Consider the following 19,773-nt stretch of genomic DNA (forward strand, 5'->3'; position numbering starts at 1 on the left):
GTGTGACCCTGAGCAAGTCACTTCCTCTCAGCTCCACAAAGGGACTTGGTCAGCCTCTGAGCACCCCTTCCGGATCAGGCCAGACGGGTGAGACAGATGCTCCTCTGCCTATCATCCCTGCTTTGTGCATCACCCCGGGGCTCACCAGGAGGCAGGAGTCTGGGTGCCTGGAGGGAGGTGCAGTGTACATGACCAGAGGCTGAAACAAACCAGGGAACTTTTACTCTGAAAACTTGGGCACTGAGTGAGTTTAGGTACCTACAGGGTGAGGTGGCAGCCAGGTGGGAATTTGTGGATCACAGTGGTGCCGAAAACTGGGACATAGGTGCCTAAATACCTTTGTGGATCTGGGCCCTCCCTGCTCCGTGCCTCAGTTTCCCCTCCCACCCTTTGTCTGTCTTCTCTGTTTAGACTGTAGACTCTTTGAAGCAGGAAGACCCAGATTCTCAATGGAAGTCAGGCACCTAAATACCTGTGAGGATCTGGACCAGGCTCTCTCTTACTATGTGTATGTGCAGCACCAAGCACAGTGGGGATCTTGGGTAATACACATAACAGTAAGCTAGTAGAGAGGCTAAACCTGCTTTCTTCTATGCGGTGTAGACGCCACAGAACCCCACAGTGGTAATTACGGGACCTGTACGTTATTGCTTTTGTAAACTGGTCATTATGAAACTAGCACAACACTGTGATCCCCTGGTAATTCATTTCTATAGGCAATTGCTATAAACTGAAGTTTCAGAGAAGCAGCCATGTTAGTCTGTATCAGCAAAAAGAACAGGAGTACTTGTGGCACCATAGAGACTAACACATTTATTTGAGCATAAGCTTTCGTGGGCTACAGCCCACTTCATCTGATGCATAGAATGGAACATACAGTAAGAAGATATTTATATATACAGAGAACATGAAAAGGTGGAAGTACGCATACCAACTGGAAGAGGCCAATTGGTATGGGTACTTCCACCTTTTCATGTTCTCTGTATGTATGAATATCTTCTTACTGTATGTTCCATTCTATGCATCCGATGAAGTGGGCTGTAGCCCATGAAAGCTTATGCTCAAATAAATGTGTTAGTCTCTAAGGTGCCACAAGTATTTCTATAAACTGAAGTGTTCTTTATAAACCCATCCCGCTTCTGAAAATAACGTAACTCAAACCTGTGAATGCTAAAGAAGAAACAAATCATTTAACGGGCTCGTGCTTTCACCCTCTCCTGCTTTCTAAGCAAAGACAAAATCACAGGCACAACTGTAGGACTTTCCCCAAAAGAATGCTGTTATATTAATTCAGCGTTGATCCACATTACCCACAGATCACTGTGGTTAAAGTAGTTGATAGATATGGAACACTTCTGCCTGGTGGAGCAACAAGGGCTGGCTGCAATACCTAAGGCAGAGGTGGGCAAACTACGGCCCGTGGGTCACATCCGGCCCACGGAACCCTCCTGTCCAGCCCCTGAGCTCCTGGCCCAGAAGGAAGGAAGGGAAAGCCGACTGCTGCAGAGAAGCATGTGGATCGGACAGAAACTTCTCTTAGAGGAGAGTCTATTGATAGAAATTCTCTAGGTTATAGTCAAGAACCGAGGATGGAAGAGGATAATGTAAGGGCCAGATCAGACGAGAAACGTTCACATAAAAAGGTATCTGACACATTAGATAAGGGCAGACAAATAAACAGTGACAAGTTTTTAAAGTGCTTGTACACAAATGTTAGAAGTCTAAATAATAAGATGGGTGAACTAGAATGCCTCGTGATAAAGGAGGATATTGATATAATAGGCATCACAGAAACCTGGTGGACTGAGAGCAATCAATGGGACACAATCATTCCGGGGTACAAAATATATTGGAAGGACAGAACAGGTCGTGCAGTGGGGGGAGTGGCACTATATATGAAAGAAAATGTAGAATCAAATGAAGTAAAAATCTTAAATGAATCCATATGTTCCATAGAATCTCTATGGATAGTACTTTCATGCTCTACTAAGAATATAACATTAGGGATCTATTATTGACCACCTGACCAGGACAGTGATACTGATGATGAAATGCTAAGGGAAATTAGAGAGGCTATCAAAATTAAGAACTCAATAATAGTGGGGGATTTCAATTATCTCCATATTGACTGGGAACATGTCACCTCAGGACGAAACGCAGAGACAAAATTTCTCAATACTTTAAATGACTGTTTCTTGGAACAGCTGGTACCGGAACCCACAAGGGGAGAGGCAACTCTAGGTTTAGTCCTGAGTGGAGTGCAGGAGCTGGTCCAAGAGGTAATAATAACAGGACCACTTGGAAATAGTGACCATAATATAATAACATTTAACATCCCTGTGGTGGGAAGAACATCTCAACAGCCCTACACTGTGGCATTTAATTTCAAAAAGGGGAACTATGCAAAAATGAGGGGGTTAGTTAAACAGAAATTAAAAGGTACAGTGACTAAACTGAAATCCCTGCAAGCTGCATGGGCGCTTTTTAAAGACACCATAATAGAGGCCCAACTTCAATGTATACCCCAAATTAAGAAACACAGAAAAGAACTAAAAAAGAGTCACCTTGGCTTAACCACCATGTAAAAGAAGCAGTGAGAGATAAAAAGACTTCCTTTAAAAAGTGGAAGTCCAATCCTAGTGAGGTAAATAGAAAGGAGCATAAACACTGCCAAATAAAGTGCAAGAGTATAATAAGAAAAGCCAAAGAGGAGTTTGAAGAATGGTTAGCCAAAAACTCGAAAGGTAATAACAAAATGTTTTTTTTAAGTACATCAGAAGGAGGAAGCCTGCTAAACAACCAGTAGGGCCGCTCGATGATAGGGATAGAAAAGGAGCACTTAAAGACAATAAAGTCATTGCGGATAAACTAAACCAATTCTTTGCTTCAGTCTTCACGGCTGAGGATGTTAGGGAGATTCCCAAACCTGAGCCGGTTTTTATAGGTGACAAATCTGAGGAACTGTCGCAGATTGAAGTGTCACTAGAGGAGGTTTTGGAATTAATTGATAAACTTAACAGTAACAAGTCACCGGGACCAGATGGCATTCACCCAAGAATTCTGAAAGAACTCAAATGTGAAGTTGCAGAACTATTAACTAGGGTTTGTAACCTGTCCTTTAAATCCGCTTCTGTACCCAACAACTGGAAGATAGCTAATGTAATGCCAATATTTAAAAAGGGCTCTAGAGGTGATCCCGGCAATTACAGATAGGTCAGTCTAACGTCGGTACCCGGCAAATTAGTTGAAACAATAGTAAAGAATAAAATTGTCAGACACATAGAAGAACATAAATTGTTGTGTCAAAGTCAACAAGGTTTCTCTAAAGGGAAATTGTGTCTTACTAATCTATTAGAGTTCTTTGAAGGGATCAACAAACATGTGGACAAAGGGGATCCAGTGGACATAGTGTACTTAGATTTATAGAAAGCCTTTGACAACGTCCCTCACCAAAGGCTCTTATGTAAATTAAGTTGTCATGGGATAAAAGGGAAGGTCCTTTCATGGATTGAGAACTGGTTAAAAGACAGGGAACAAAGGGTAGGAATTAATGATAAATTCTCAGAATGGAGAGGGGTTACTAGTGGTGTTCCCCAAGAGTCAGTCCTAGGACCAATCCTATTCAACTTATTCATAAATGATCTGGAGAAAGGGGTAAAAAGTGAGGTGGCAAAGTTTGCAGATGATACTAAACTGCTCAAGATAGTTAAGACCAAAGCAGACTGTGACGAACTTCAAAAAGATCTCACAAAACTAAGTGATTGGGCAACAAAATGGCAAATGAACTATAATGTGGATAAATGTAAAGTAATGCACATTGGAAAAAACAACCCCAACTATACATACAATACGATGGGGACTAATTTAGCTAAAACAAATCAGGAAAAAGATCTTGGAGTCATCGTGGATAGTTCTCTGAAGATGTCCACTCAGTGTGCAGAGGCGATCAAAAAAGCAAACAGGATATTAGGAATAATTAAAAAGGGGATAGAGAATAAGACAGAGAATATATTATTGCCTTTATATAAATTGATGGTACGCCCACATCTTGAATACTGCGTACAGATGTGGTCGCCTCATCTCAAAAAACTGGCACTAGAAAAGGTTCAGAGAAGGGCAACTAAAATTATTAGGGTTTTGGAGAGGGTCCCATATGAGGAGAGATTAAAGAGGCTAGGACTTTTCAGCTTGGAAAAGAGGAGACTAAGGGGGGATATGATAGAGGTATATAAAATCATGAGTGATGTGGAGAAAGTGGATAAGGAAAAGTTATTTACTTATTCCCATAATACAAGAACTAGGAGTCACCAAATGAAATTAATAGGCAGCAGGTTTAAAACAAATAAAAGGAAGTTCTTCTTCACACAAGGCACAGTTAACTTGTGGAACTCCTTACCTGAGGAGGTTGTGAAGGCTAGGAGTATAACAGCGTTTAAAAGAGAACTGGATAAATTCATGGAGGTTAAGTCCATTGATGGCTATTAGCCAGGATGGGTAAGGAATGGTGTCCCTAGACTGTTTGTCAGAGGGTGGAGATGGATGGCAGGAGAAAGATTACTTGATCATTACCTGTTAGGTTCACTCCCTCTGGGGCACCTGGCTTTGGCCACTGTCGGTAGACAGGATACTGGGCTAGATGGACCTTTGGTCTGACCCAGTACGGCCGTTCTTATGTTTTATGTTCTTATGTAAGGCTAGCCCCCGGCCCCTCCCCTGCTGTTCCCCCTCCCCCATAGCCTCAGCTCACTGTTCTGGGCGGTAGGGCTGCAAGCTCTTGCCAGGCCAGGGCTCTGCAGCTGTGCTGCCTGACCCGGTGCTCTGTGCTGCATGGTGGCGTGGCTGGCTCAAGCCGGCAGCATGGCTGCCTGTCCTGGTGCTCTGGGCGGAGCGGCTGTAGCAGCGCCAGCCACCGGTGCTCCAGGCAGCGCGGTACAGGGGCAGGTAGCAGGGGGGTTGGATAGAGGGCAGGAGAGTTCGGGGTGGTGGTCAGGGGATGGGGGTGTGGATAGGGATCAGGGGGGTCAGAGGGCAGGGAAAAGAGGTGTTGAATGGGGGCAGGGGCCCCAGGGGGCAATCAGGAAGGAGAGGGAGGGGTTGGACAGGGCAGCAGGGGGCAGTTAGGGCAGGGGTTCTGGGGGCGGTCAGGGAGAAGGGACGGTCATAAGGCAGGGAACAGGGAGGTTGAATGGGGGCAGGAGTCCGGGGGCAGTCAGCAATGAGAGGACTGGTTGGATGGGGCGGCGGGGGACAGTCAGGGCTGGGGGGTCTGGGGGCGGTCAGAGGACAGGGAGGGATGGATGGGGCAGAGGTCCTAGGTGGGCCATCAGCCCCTATGCCCTACCTCACAGAGGCTGCATCTCAGCACTGGGTGAAGGAGCTCAATAAAAACAGCCTCTGCACCCAGTTCCATAAATGGGAGTATCTCAGCGCCAGGCAAGACACCTCTGTATAAACAGTCCCTGCGCCCAACCCCATAAGTGGTCATATCTCAGTGTGCAGTGAGCAATCCCTGGATAAGCAGTTACCTCACCCCAGAGGTGGCTGCATCTCAGCATGAGGTGAGGGATCCCTGCATAAGCAGCCACCATGCCCCACTCCAGGATCAGCTGCATCTTTTCCTATGACATGGCAGACTTTACCCATAATCCCTCGTCTCCTTTCCCATCTCCCTCTCATTCCAAATGGAGTCTTAGAATTGGTCTATGGAACAGGACTTCATCCTGGCTGCTTTCCCTGGGAGCCGGTGTGGTCACCTCCTCCTCTCTGCCTTCTTCACGGCCCTCTATGCACTCGTCCTGGCTGGGAACCTCACCATGCATCAGGACCCCATCTGGCCCAGCTCCCCAGGTACACCCTGCTGGGGAACGTCTCCTGGCCAGATACCTGCCACATCACATCCATGTGTCACAGATGCTCTCCAACCTAGTGTGCCTCCATGGCACCATTCATAGGTTCATAGATTCTAAGGCCAGAAGGGACCAGCGTGACCATCTCATAGGACCTCCTGCATAACACAGGCCATGGGATTTCCCCAAAATAATTTCTAGAGCAGATCTCCCTCCATGCCTGCTTCCTCCAGTTCTACTTCTTCTTCTCACTGGGCCTTGGATAGGTATCTGGCCATCTTCCACCTCCCAGCACTACCCCATCCTCAGATGCCACTGACTCTGCTGAGACCTAGTGGCCTCCTGCTGGGTCTCTGGCTTCCTGTGGTACCTCCTGCCTGTGGCCCTGGACTCCAGGTCATCCTGCTGGGAGTCAAAGGTAATTAGTCACTTTCTGTGTGACCCAGAGTTACTGCTCGCTTGGCCTGCTCTCTGGTGGGACATGCCCAGATCTTGAGCTTCGATCTCATCTTTGCCGTGGTCCTGGGTACCTTCCTTTTCTCTGTGTCCTCCTACAGGCTGGGGGTGGCTGCTCTGCTGAGGACACGTGGCCAAGAGGGGTGGCTCAAGGGGTTCGCCTTCCATGTTTCCCCGTGATCGCCATCTTCACCAAAAGAGCATTGGGTGGTCTTTGCTGACAACTAAGAACTCACTGGTTGTCATGGCTGTTGTGGGGTGTACGTATGAAAAATATATTAAGAGTTGTGTAGCATGTAGAACATTGTGTTCCAAAGCTGCTGGAAGTGAAACCAGTCACCTGGGGTGGGGGGATTCTCTGAGCTAACTCAGCCATGAATGAGAACAATTGACAGCTTTCCACCCAGCCCAGCCAAGTGGTTACAGTCTAGACAAGGTGAAAGATTAGGCCTTTACAAAGCACAAAAGAGTCCAAGTAAAATACCTTGAATATGGGGACCATTGGGCTGAACTGAAGTTAACGAAGCGCCCTGGTGATGAAAAGAGAGAGAAGGTCTGGAACTATATAACAGGAGAAAGATGGGCAGAAGACGCGATCTGTTAGGTAGGCGACGCTCTGCCAGAGTGAGCATCTCATGGCAAGTGGATCCCAGCTCTCTCAGCTGGACAAGTGCTGCACAGACTGGTCACTGGGTGAGAAATTAGACAGGAGAGGAACTCATTAGTCAGTAGGGTCCCTAGATGGAGTTTTATATTTGTGTTTTATCTGTAACCATGATTCCAATCCTTATACTGGCTTCTGTTTGAGTCTTTATCTTAAGCTTTGTCCAACAAACATCTCTTTGGTTTTACTATAGACACAACTAAGCCATGTGCTAAGGAAAGTGTTGAATTGAAGTGAAGCTAGTGAACGGGGGTCACTGCTTTCAGGGAGGCAGCGAATCTGTGTGGACTGCGGATGTGCAGAGGTCAAGGGACTGGGCACTCGAGTATAGCGCACTGGGGTGTGCAAACAGGTTGGATGAACCTGTGCCCCGGGGCAGAGATATAGGCCCAGGTTCTCTCTGCCCTGCCCCAAGGACTCACTTAGGGAGCCGAAGGACTAGGGGTGCAAATTGCCAGCCTGCAAAGGGGAAGCGCAGGGTTCCCAGAGCGGGGTGCTTGTATTGCCAGCAGCTGGTAGGCTGGGGTGAATTTCCCCGACTGGGCACAGACAAGGCTCCCTGGCGCTGTAAGCAGTCTGTAGCGATTCACCCTGTATCCCTTAGGTACACAGGGTCACAGCATCTGATTTAGGTGAAAATGGGAAATCTGGAAAATCACCATTTGGTTGCTGTGGTTATGGGGGTGAGGCAGTGAGTTCAGGATTAGGGTTAGGGTAAGGGTTGGACTTCAAGTTAGTGGGTCTTCATCCCACTCTGTCTAGTCCCTCCAGCCAGCCCCCTCACTTCTCCCCTCCAACCAGCCAGGCCTCTCACTCCCACTCCATCCAGCCCCCCAGCTCAGCCCTTACCCCCACTCCATCCAGCCCCCAGCCAGGCCCTCACCCACCAACTAGGTCCCTCACTCCAACTTCATCCAGCCCTCCCAGCCGGGCCTCTCATCTCCCAGCCAGGCCCCTCACCCTACCTCCATCCAGGCCCCCCCAAAGCCAGGTCCCTCAGCCCCATTCAAGTCAAAACGCTGTTGATTTTGGCAAAAACTGGAAAAGCCTGATTTTAGTGGCGAGTTTTTCCAGTTTTCCCATTTTGACCCCCTGTCACGCTGCCTGGTGTGGGATGCAGCTAAGAAAGCCAACCTCAGGCCAGAATACAGGGCATGTACCCTAGACTGGTGGTATATTCTATTTGATTTCACCAAGTCAGCAATAAAAGTGTATTCTTGGTTCACTACATTAGATTTACCATAGAGTCACAAGTAGTCCCCCTAGGGTCTCTAGCCCCTGTTTATCACTGAGGCAAACCGGACTTTGTGATAAAAGGTTATTAAAACCAAAAAGCACGTACACTAGGTTCTTCCAATCCCAAAGGATCGGCCACTTACCCACAGGTCATAGGATGCTCAGGCTCTCGCCAAAAAACAACGCTGAGAGCCAAACTTTAGTAAACTAACCAAAGATTTATTAATTAAGAAAAAGAAATGAGGGTTATTAAATGTTAAAGCAGATAAGATACATTACTGATGAATCAGAATACATGAGTCGAGTTGCTAGTAGAGGTATAATGTCTGCTGATCCTCTATCAGTCTTTTACAGTCCTTTCATGAATCTTTCAGGGCATCTCATGGCAGTTTCTTGAGAATCTCAGTCCTATGGCTAACACTCTTCCTGTTTAGAGTTTCAGCAGATCAGTGATGGCAGGATTGTGCCCAAGGTCCAGTTCTCTGGCAAGCTGATAGGCCTCTTCACAGAAGCTGTCCCAGCAGGGGCTTTCCTCTGAGGCAATGCAAATAGTTTGTGAACCTCAATTGTAAAACCAAGGACCCTTGTTTTGAAGTTAACCTTCTATCCCCATGCATACACAAATAATCCAGTTACCTTCATTTGCATGAGGTAATTGCCGGACATTCATTATAACAGGGATAAATAATTGAAGACAATATAGTTAATATCATTAGTTTCATGCAGTATGCACATCTTTGATCTTAAGGTTGATTGAGCACAGGATACATGCATAATATAAAGAGGCATGAAAAAGATTTAGCAACTACAAGCTAATTTGGTTACACTGGTCTATCAAACACCTTTGATATAGAAGACAAATACAATTAGCATCTATTCTTGATTTTTATCAACACATATGAATGGGCCTATGTCTGTTATCCCCATTCAACATTCCTTTGTTACTTCCACACAGTAAATTAACCTCTTCGAGGTCCTGCCCGAGCTGGCCAGCTGTCAGCACCACACCCTCGTCCATTGGGTTCCGACCAGAGCGGGTGCCAGGGGCCAGCCATAGTGGAGGCAGGGCCTAGCTGGGTGAACAGCTTGGACTAGAGAAGCAGAGAATAGTGCGACCTTCTAGTTGATTAATAATAATGATTAATGAGGTGCTGGGTGAGTACAGGGCCCACACAATGGGGACTCCACACATAAAAGGGTTTTGCTCTTCCCTTGGCTTGGAAAAGAAGAAATACATCATCCCCCCACAGCGCGAGGTCTACACTTGGCCCATGTTTATAAAGCATCTTTGCCCTATGCAGCATAGGTGAGATGCAGCCACTTCTTGGGTGGAGAAGGTTGGGAACAACCGCACAGTGGTACTGCATGGGGAAAGCTCGCCTGGTGCTGAGATGCGGCCAGCTCTGGGGTGGGGCTGCTGGGTGACAGATGCACAGCGACAGTGCTCAGGGAAGGCTCGCCCCACGCTGAGGACCTGTGTGTGTCCCTGCTGCCATCTGCTGGAGGGAATGAACCCCTCTCAGTGGTTGGATATTGCGTGAGAACCCAGCACCTGCTAGGACACAGAGCACTGTCTTAGTGCTGCCAGCCCCTGCCTGGGATTTGCCATGTGTCCCCGGGCTGGCGCAGGGACTTTTAGTGTGGCCTCTTCTTAACACCCTCAAGTCCTGTTTGTTGGGGTTGGGGGGCTGTGTGTGTGGTAGGGAGGTCTGTGTGTGTGTGTGTGTGCTGTGGAAGGGCTGCGGGGTGGGGACGACTCTGTGGAAGGCTATGTGTATGTGTGTGGGGAAATATGTGGGGTGTGTGTGTTGGGGCTGTGTGAAAGGTTGGAGGGGGGCTCCCCCTGGTACTCCCCTGGGTGTCCACAGATCATTCAGGGATCAAATCCAGATCTGGCTGCTCCCACCCACTCCAGAGACCACATCCCAGGCACCCAGTGGCTCAGAGAGCAGATATCAGCCCCCTCTCACCCTATCCTCTTCATAGCAGAGGCAGGAGGAGAAGACTGAGATCTCACAGCCAGGTGGGTTTTCACACCCAGCTTTATTCTTGCTTTGCTTCTTCCGTGTCTGCTGCACTGTTCTGCTGTCCGCCCCAACCTGCTCCAACCACTAACCTGGCCATGCACAAACTCAGGCTGGAAATTGGTGTCTAACCAGCAGAGGGGGGAGGTTCTGCAACAGCCTCACAATAGGAGTTGTTGGTGGAGCAACTTCATTAGGTTTCAGGGAGAGATAGAGAAATGTACAAGTGTGATTGCATGATGGGGCTTCCCTTTTTTGGCTCTGTGTCTTACCATCAGAGGGGAGAGGTTCTGCAACAGCCCACAAGAGATGTCATTGCCAATTACTGAGTTCAGCTAAAAACCAGTTTGAAACAGTTCACCCTTATTTCCAGTCTTAATCCAGATAAGATTTCCAACCTCCTTTCTCCCCAAGGCCTTTCCTCCCTAACTCTTCCTCTCTTTCTTGCTGACCAACAGTTTTTCCTTTGCACCTGGGCTCACATAGGCCCTGCTTTTTGAGATAATACTGGTACCTGGGGTGGGAAGGGTTTTTAGCTGAAGTCAGTAATTGGCAATGACATCACTTGTTTGTTGAAGGGTATAAAATAAATTCTTAAAAGCTCAATTCCTAATACCTGCTGACCACATTGGAGCCGACCAATATGGACCTAAGCACCCCGGGTTTAGCCCATTTGTAAATATCTTGATCAAATGTTTATAAATGCTTTGGTACTGTTTGGATGTAGTAAATTGCTTATTTTTAGGCTTTTTAGGCATGTTTTTTAGCACTGTATAAATACCATTTGGCCTTTGGATGTAATAAAGGAATTTATGGTTAAATTAGTGTTGTGATATTATTGTGCATAAATAATAATAATTCTAACATCCATTCAATTCCAATGACTAACTAACATGGTGGGAAAAGGCACTCTGTTTTAAAATTCAACCCCTGCCATCTCTTCGATTCAGGTGTTAGTGCTCGCAATAAACATCCCCCAGTTCTCCCAGTAATTATCCAGTAAAACCATCTCATTGCCCCAGTATAACTGAAGCTGTGAATTTAAACCAATATAGTTAAATAAGTGCAAAGGGCTGTGTGGATGTTCTTAATTCAGTTTAAACCAGATTACTCTGGTTTAGTTTAAATTGATTAGGAATAAGTGTATGCTAACCTGAAATCAACTAAGGTTGCATTAAGTTATACCAGTTGCTAAGGCCTAAATTGTTAAGCGTGCCCATTAAACTTCCTTACATTGCCCAGTAATTCTCCACTAAAGAGCAGATTTACATTTTAAACAGACAGGCAGACAGATAAATAGAAAAGTAAGTGTAAGAATAGATAGATAGATAGATAGATCTATGGCTTGGTTAAAAACAAATAGAAAAAAAATGCTTTAAAACATTTTAGAGTGGGCTCTTTTTCTCTTTCATAAAGAAGCAAGAAAAGAAAAAATATTTTACAGTTCCTTTGTAGATGAGATTCTGATCTGTTATATATTCTCTGCACTCAGATGATCAGAGCAGATACTTGGATTTGACTGGAACCTGACATTTATGTAGGACTATTTTAATCAAATCTGAAAATACATGGAAAATATATGTATTTGATTTAACATTTCCAATCTCTCTATTTGAATTGTACCAATCTGATCTATACATTAATATCATATACACTTACTACTAGAAGATTTGAATTTAACCTGGAAATTAGTGTAATATATCATTCTTAACCCAATATTTCAACTGATTCTAGAAATATATCCTATATAGAAATAATAACTCAATATTTTAGTCAGCTCTAGAGGTTAAAAATAAAACTACAAATATAATATTTTAATTAAATCTAAAAATATATTTATTTTTTAATTTAACATTTTAATAAAATCTATAAATTTATATACTTTAGCTTAATATTTTAAGCACTTCTAGGAAATATATCACTATTAAGTTAATATTTTAATAAAATCAGGAAATTAGTCCAAAATGTACTTACTAATTTAATATTGTAATAAAATGTAGACAAAAGTAATATATAATTCTTAATTTACTATTTTAATGAAAAATAAGAATATATCATTATTCATTTATTTTAGTCAAAATAGGCATTCATATTGTATATAAATATTACAGTAGCATGTTTCAGAAATCTGGAATACATCACTATGTACTTATTAATTTAATATTTAAATAAATCTAGAAATTAACATGATATATAAATATTAATTTAATATGTGAAGTGAATCTAGAAATCAACATATTATGGACTTAATGAGTTAATATTTTAATTGAATATAGGAATGAATGTGATATATAATTCTTAATTTATAATTTTAATCAAAATTGAATTTAACATAATATATAATTATTCATTTATTTAAATTTAAAGTAGAAATTGATAAGATATATAGTTCTTAATTTATTATTTTAAGTAAAAATAGGAATTGATATAGTTAGTTTTTCTTTTAATCAAAAATAGGAATTGATATATAATTATTAATTTTACATTTTAATCAAATTTAAAAATTAATATATCATGTGATTATTTATTATACATTCTGAATCTTGTAGTTAATATAATCTATTGCTCATAATCCATTATTTTAATCTAATCTGGAAAATATAATGTGTAAACTGTTTAGGGCAGGGACTGTCTTTTTCCACGGTGTTTGTGCAGCACCTGGCACAATGAGATCCTGGTCCGTGACTGGGGTTCCTAGGTGCTACCACAATAATAACTAATACAATATACAATAATCAATAAATAGTATATTTATCAATTGACTCTCAATATTTCACATGTAACGATTGATTGCAAAATTTAATCATATTGATATTAATAGAGTTGGGTTTTTTTAATATCAGATCTAGATTTTCCTTCTGCAGAGCTGTTAGGGCCAATCCATGATTGATGTCGTCTTTGGATCTGTCCAGACACAAGGTAAGGAATTTTAAAAAGTCCTCTTGATTCAATTCTGTGTCATCATTAGTTAGAGCAGGGGAAAGATAGAGGGTAAAATTTTCCAAGGTACTTAAATTGTTTAGGAGTCTAATCCCATTTCCAAAAGGGATTTAGGGCCAGACTTTCAAAGGTATTTAGGTGCCTAAAGATGCAGCCCTAGCCCAGTCAATTTCACTTTAGCCTTGAAGTGCAGCATTAAATCATCTCACCCTGCTTCTCTGAGCATCACTTGCTGTGATCCTAGACTGGTCCATAGAAGCGTCTCCAACTATGGAAGGATGAGCAAGAGTTTGTTGTCCAAACAAGACAGCTGGACGAGTGCCTCAATGCAGGATCTTCATCCAGTCCTGAGGGTTGCAAACACAGAATAAACCCAGCTTGTGTGTCAGATTCCAGAAGGAGTTTGAAATGTGATATGTATGAGAAAGAGAGCAGGACTCTGAATGTGTGTGTCACTGCTGCCCCGCGTTCGAGAGAATGAGCCCTGTTCTATGTGTGCATGAGAAAGAGACAGACAAAGGTTACTGCCCGCTACTGGAAGGAAGGAGACCCGCCTTACATGTATGTGTGGGGGGGTGTGCGTGCACATACTATTCCATACTACTGTAACCACTAGACCCCTCTCCCCTCACAGAGCCCTGGGTAGAACCTTGGTGTCCTGTTGATTGTTTCCTTTCAGCTCCAGGGACCCCTGATAAATCCTACCAATGGCACCATCCCGATGTCCAAGTTCATCCTGCTGGGTTTCTCCTCCCTGGGCCAGCTGAGCCACAATCTCCTCTGTGCCCTTCTCTCCGTCGCCTACACCGGGACACTGGCAGGCAACCTGTGCATTTTGTGGGCCGTGCTGCAGGACCCTCACCTCCAACGCCTGCCTATGTACATCCTGCTGGGAAACTTCTCCTGGCTGGAGATCTGCTATGTCACAGCCACGGTGCCACGGATGCTCTCAGATCTGGTGTCCCCTGGCATCCCCATCTCCTTCCAGGCCTGCTTCGTGCAGTTCTACTTCACCTTCTCCATGGGAGCCACTGAATGCTTTTTCCTCACGGCTATGGCCTTCGATAGGTACCTGGCCATCTGCCACCCCCTGCACTACCCCATCCTCATGTGCCCCAAACTTTGCTGGGCCCTGGTGGCCTCCTGCTGGGTCTCTGGCTTCCTGTGGTTCATAGTGCCTGTTGCCCTCATCTCCCAGCTCTCCTTCTGTGGCTCCAACACCCTGGATCATTTTGTCTGTGACCCGGCCCCATTGCTGGCTGCCTCCTGCACCCCAGCTCCCCGGACTGAACAGGTCTGCTACGCCCTGAGCTCCCTCATCATCTTCACCACTGTCTTCTTTATCCTGGCCTCCTATGGGCTAGTCATCAGGGCAGTGCTGAGGCTGCCCTCAGGGGCCAAGCGGCACAAGGCCTTCTCCACCTGCACCTCACACCTGGCTGTCGTGGGCCTCTTTTACGGCTCTGTCATGGTCACCTATGTCAAGCCAGCAGCCTCGGGGGACATTGGGAAGGTAGTTACGCTCTTCTATGCGGTGGGGACCCCACTGCTCAACCCACTGATCTACAGTCTGAGAAACAAGGAGATGAAGGAGTCTCTGAAGAGGACACTGCTGAGGGAGCAGTAGGGGGTTTTGCTCTGGCCCAGTCTGCAGGGACTGGTCAGTCATGGGGGTAGGCAAAGGGGTATGGAGCCTTTCTCCTCTGGGGTTGCTGACTCCAATCCCGCAGGAGGAACACAGACAGCATTTTGCATGACCTCTAGGAGTCACTCGTAGTATAAAAATGCCTGTTTAATGATACAACCAGAACACAAACGGAAGCTGGAGGAGGAGTGTGTGGGTGGGTGTCCTGGCTGGCGGAAATGAGCCCTGCTCAATGTGTGTGTATGCAGAGGACAGGAGAGCAAACCGGATGTGTGCAGGGAGGCTGGCTCGCATCTCTGCCCTTTTTGTGTAGCTGTATTTCAAGATTGTTACCTGCATAAATGTGGTATCACATTTAGATCCAGAGAGTAAAGTTCTGCTCTTCTTTTCTTTGCTGGCAATCAGGAGCAACCCCAGTGATGTCAAGAGATTGACACTTGTGCAGCTGGGACCAAAATCATGGTGATATTATATTTTTATGTTACAGACCACACTCCCCTTCCACAGCCAGGGACAGAACCCAGGAGTCCGAGCACCACAATCTGAAAATACAGCCTAGAATACTCAAGGAGCTGGCTGAGGAGATATCTGAGCCATTAGCAAATATCTCTGAAAAGTCATAGAAGACGGGAGATATTCCAGAAGACTGGAAAAGGGCAAATATAGTGGCCATCTATAAAAAGGGAAATAAGGACAACCTGGGGAATTACAGACCAGTCAGCTTAACTTCTGTACCCAGAAAGATAATGGAGCAAATAATTAAGGAATAAATTTGCAAACACCTAGAAGATAATGAGGTGATAAGTAACAGTCAGTATGGATTTGTCAAGAACAAATCGAGTCAAACCAACCTGATAGTTTTCTTTGACAGAGTAACAAGCCTTGTTGATGGGGGGAAGTGGTAGATGTGGTATATCTTGACTTTAGTAAGGCTTTTGATACTGTCTCGCATGACCTTCTCATAAACAAACCAGGGAAACATAACCTAGAGGGAGATACTATAAAGAGGGTGCATAACTTGTTGGAAAACCTGCGGAAAGGGATTTGGGGGTCATAGTGGAGCAAAAGCTAAATATGAGTCAACAGTGTAACACTGTTGCAAAAAGAGCAAACATCATTCTGGGATGTATTAGCAGGAGTGTTGTAAGCAAGACACAAGAAGTAATTCTTCCACTCTACTCCGCACTGATTAGGCCTCAGCTGGAGTATTGTGTCCAGTTCTGGGCACCACATTTCAGGAAAGATGTGGACAAATTGGAGAAAGTCCAGAAAAGAGCAAGACAAATTATTAAAGGTCTAGAAAACATGACCTATGAGGGAAGATTTAAAAAAAAATGGTTTTTTTTAGTCAGGAGAAGAGAAGACTGAGAGAGGACATGATAACAGTTTTTAAGTACATAAAAGATTGTTACAAGGAGGAGGGAGAAAAATTGTTCTTCTTAACCTCTGAGGATAGGACAAGAAGCTTAAATTGCAGCAAGGGCAGATTAGGTTGGACATTAGGAAAAATTTCCTAACTGTCAGTGTGGTTAAACACTGGAATAAATTGCCTAGGGATGTTTTGGAATCCCCATCATTGGAGATTTTTAAGAGCAGGTTGGACAAACACCTGTCAGGGATGGTTTAGAGAATACTTAGTCTTGCCATGAGTGCAGGGGACTGGACTAGATGACCTCTTGAGCTCCCTTCCCAGTTCAGATTGGCAGTGACCTTGGGAGGGTTTTGCCTTCCCCTGCAGCATGTGGGTGCGGGTCACTTGCCAGGATTAGCTGGGTGTATCTCACGTAATCATTTCCCTGCAATTGCTGGGGCCTCGGGGACTGGTGCCCCTCAGTCCGTCCTGTTCTCTGCCTGTGGCATATCATAGTTTAGCCTCCTGAGGGCTGTCCTACTTTGCTCTAATTTCAGTTGCTGGGTGGTGTTGGTGGCCTCTGATCAAAAGAAGGTCAGACTAGAGATCTGCTGGCCCTCTCTGATCTTAAACCCTAACCCAGGACTCCAGATTCCCAGCCCCCTGCTGTAACCCACTCAATCCTACTTTCCCACTCCTCTCCCAGCACTAGGGATAGAAACCAGGAGTGCTGACTACCCTTTCCCCACCCTCTCTAAACCACTAGACCCAACTGCCCCCCCTCCCCGAGCTGGAAAAGAATCCAGGAGTCATGGCTCCCAGTCCAACTCTCTGACCAGTAGACCGTGCACCCACTGCCTGTGCTGTGTCAATTAATGAACAGAGGCTGTCCATCACTGAGGGGTTTCCATCCAGTATCTTTCACGGGAGTTAGAGCCATTTAATAAATCATACAGACCAGAGTGCAAATTCCTTGGTGGAATTAGCTTGCTCTGGGTATTGATGACTTGGGCCGCTGGGGAAGCCAATTGAAGAACTGAGCTGAGTTTGCTGCCAGTTCCTGCTTGAAAAGTTGCAGCCAGGCAATTAAAAGTAAAAGTTATCCCATCTCCTGAGAGAGCGGAGTTCAGATCTCAGTGCTAGGAGAGGGGTGTGGGCTATGCATCACGACTGGGGGGCTTGGGCAGAGCGGGGAGCTGAGTCTTCCGGGTCCATTCAGCTTTGTTATCTCTGTTAACCTGAAGACTGCCAGTCTATAGCCAGAGGACTGATGAAGGGTCCCCTTGGTTTGAAAAGGCTGCCTGGTGTTGCTGCAGATATGGCCTGAGGACACTGCGCCCCACAGGGGTGGATCAAGCCTCCCCCAGGAGTCTGGCTCAGCTGGACTCACTGAAGGGAGACCGGAGAGAGACAGGGATCACTGGTGCCCCAAGGCCCAGGTTGAGAGCCATGGAAGCCTGGCCCCATGGAGCTGTGTGGATCCTTGGGGCCAGCCCAGTAACGGGAAACTCCCAGGAGATTGGGCATAGGCAACTCCGTGACAGCGCCTCAGCCAGATCAGCCCTTCTCACAGAAAATGAGTCAGCAGACCCCGCCCCCCCAGTAACCATTAGCCCAGGGGTAAAAGCAGGGCTGGCTCTAGGTTTTTTGCTGCCCCAAGCAAAAAAAATGTTGGCTGCCCCCCACCCCAGCCCTGGGCTCCCCCCCGCACTCCCCTACTGCTCCAGTCCTGGGCTTCCCCCCCACCCCCACCCGCACTCCTCTGCCGCCCCAGCCTTGGGCTCTCCCCCGCAACCTGCACCTTCCTGCTGTCCCAGCCCTGGGTCACTGGTAACTTGCTCCCAGGGCGGGTCATTCAGCAGGAATTTTGGATGTGGACAGAACACAGACAGGATTGGTTCCCATATGGTTACAGAGCTGCAGTAAAGGGGAACAATTTTCAGCTTGTGTGATTGAAGGATATCTGGATGCATATTATAAGACTGCCCTACATAAATGAGGAAACTTTGAGGTGCCTTTATTATTCTTTTGTTCCACTCTTTGTTTCTTTGGGGAATTTTCCAATGCAATATCACTGTCTTCCTTTTAAACAAATAAAACTTTAAAAAAAAAAGGCAATAGCTGTTGAAAATAGCAATTCCAGTCCTAAAAAACACGGGGAAGCATTTCTTGCTTCTTCATTTCTTATCCTCCTTTTTCTACAGAAAGTTACAGTAGATCAGTATATTTGATTTGGGAGAAATGAAGTAACAGCTGCCCAAATTGAGCTTGAGCACTCCTGAATTTTCTGGGTGTTCAAATCTGGAAGGCAGCTGCTAGATTCCCTTTCTGAATATTAGCTAAATCTGGAAAGGAAAAGTCAATTTCTGCTTCCATGGCTCAGAAGTGGAAATCCTCCTACATGCCTGGTACTGTATCTAAAGCTGCCCAAGTCCCCTAGCAAAGCCTCCTCTCCCTTACTTTTCATTTTAAATTCTAGTGGGATCCAAGTATCTCCCTTGCTAGGCTTCAAATAGAGAGGTACACTGTCCATTTAGTCCACCCAATTCCTTCTTTGTGAGCTGCAAGGTAAGGTCACACCAGTATCCCTAATGCAGTCTGGGGAAGTCTTCTGAGGGGGATATCTGGGGCAAAGCCTTCTCCTCCTTGGGCACACTTGTTCCCCATTCACAGTGCCATCCCGTTGGACTCGCAGCATGGTTCAGCTACCTCACTCTCTACCCTTCCCTTTCCTGTTGATAGCAGCCAAGGAATCCTGGGAAATGTAGTTCTTTCCCTGCTCCAGGGCCAGCTCTATAGGCAGGGAGCTAGGCAACGAAATACAGCTCCCAGGGTCCCGTGCGTTCTCAGATCCCATGCTGGATCCCCAGCTGCTCCGTGGCTCTGCTTCTGCAGGGTTGTGAGAGGGGAGGAAGTGAGTTAAAAGGAAAAAAGGATGGCCAAAATGCTACCCCCTGGAAATTGCTGCCCCAAGCACCTGCTTGTTTGGCTGGTGCCTAGAGCCAACCCTGGGTCAGAGCGCCTCCCCCGGTTCAAGCTCCCCTCTGCATGATGTGGGTAGAGACTTGTCCGCAGGTCTCCTATGGCGCAGGGGAGTGCCCTGACCACGGTCATTGGGCTGTGCACAGGGGCTGGCTCTCAGTCTCTCCTGTTCCACTTTGTATGAAGCAGTCGTTGACTCAGGGACTTTAGCTTGACTTTCCCCCACCCGGCTGGGTGCCCTGACCACTGGCCCATAAAGTCAGTCCCACCAGCTTGCTGCTGTTTGATTATTTGACCCCCAGTGGAACAGCTTCCACAGGAGGCTGAGAAAGACCCAGATCAGACCCGCCCCGCCCCCGTCGCCCAGCAAGCAGGGCCCTAGCATGGGTGAGCTGGAGCCAGGTCCCTGCTCCACATCAGGCAGAGCAAGGATCTGAACTTGGGTCTCCCCCATCCTGGGTGAGCGCTCCAGCCACTGAGCTCTAGAGAACACAGGAGCACCCCCTCCTCTTCCACTGACTGTGTTTGTGAGGCACCCGAGCTGGGAGGTGCGCTCCAGGGTATGCTCTGAGCACGCCCACCGGGTTGGAGCCTGCAGGTGAGCTAGGCGGGGAATGCCTCCTTTGTGA

At 46.2% G+C, this 19,773-nt stretch overlaps 1 protein-coding gene across 1 annotated transcript; it reads left to right on the forward strand.

Moving 5' to 3' along the window:
- Positions 1 to 13,115: 13,115 nt before the first annotated feature.
- Positions 13,116 to 14,793, forward strand: LOC123346912 (olfactory receptor 11G2-like). Its single transcript, XM_044984356.1, has 2 exons — positions 13,116 to 13,145; positions 13,846 to 14,793. The coding sequence occupies exons 1-2, from the start codon at positions 13,116 to 13,118 to the stop codon at positions 14,791 to 14,793; spliced, it is 978 nt and encodes a 325-aa protein (XP_044840291.1).
- Positions 14,794 to 19,773: the final 4,980 nt, after the last annotated feature.

This window comes from Mauremys mutica, chromosome 12 (genome assembly GCF_020497125.1).
Source record: "Mauremys mutica isolate MM-2020 ecotype Southern chromosome 12, ASM2049712v1, whole genome shotgun sequence".
In the NCBI taxonomy this organism is placed as follows: Eukaryota; Metazoa; Chordata; order Testudines; family Geoemydidae; genus Mauremys; species Mauremys mutica.

What these genes read in the sequence shown, in the direction of transcription:
- LOC123346912 (XM_044984356.1), top strand. Translation starts at nt 13,116, where the DNA reads ATGTCGTCTTTGGATCTGTCCAGACACAAG. An exon ending in TGGATCTGTCCAGACACAAG is followed by an intron (nt 13,146 to 13,845) that starts GTAAGGAATTTT and finishes GTTTCCTTTCAG; the next exon opens with CTCCAGGGACCCCTGATAAA.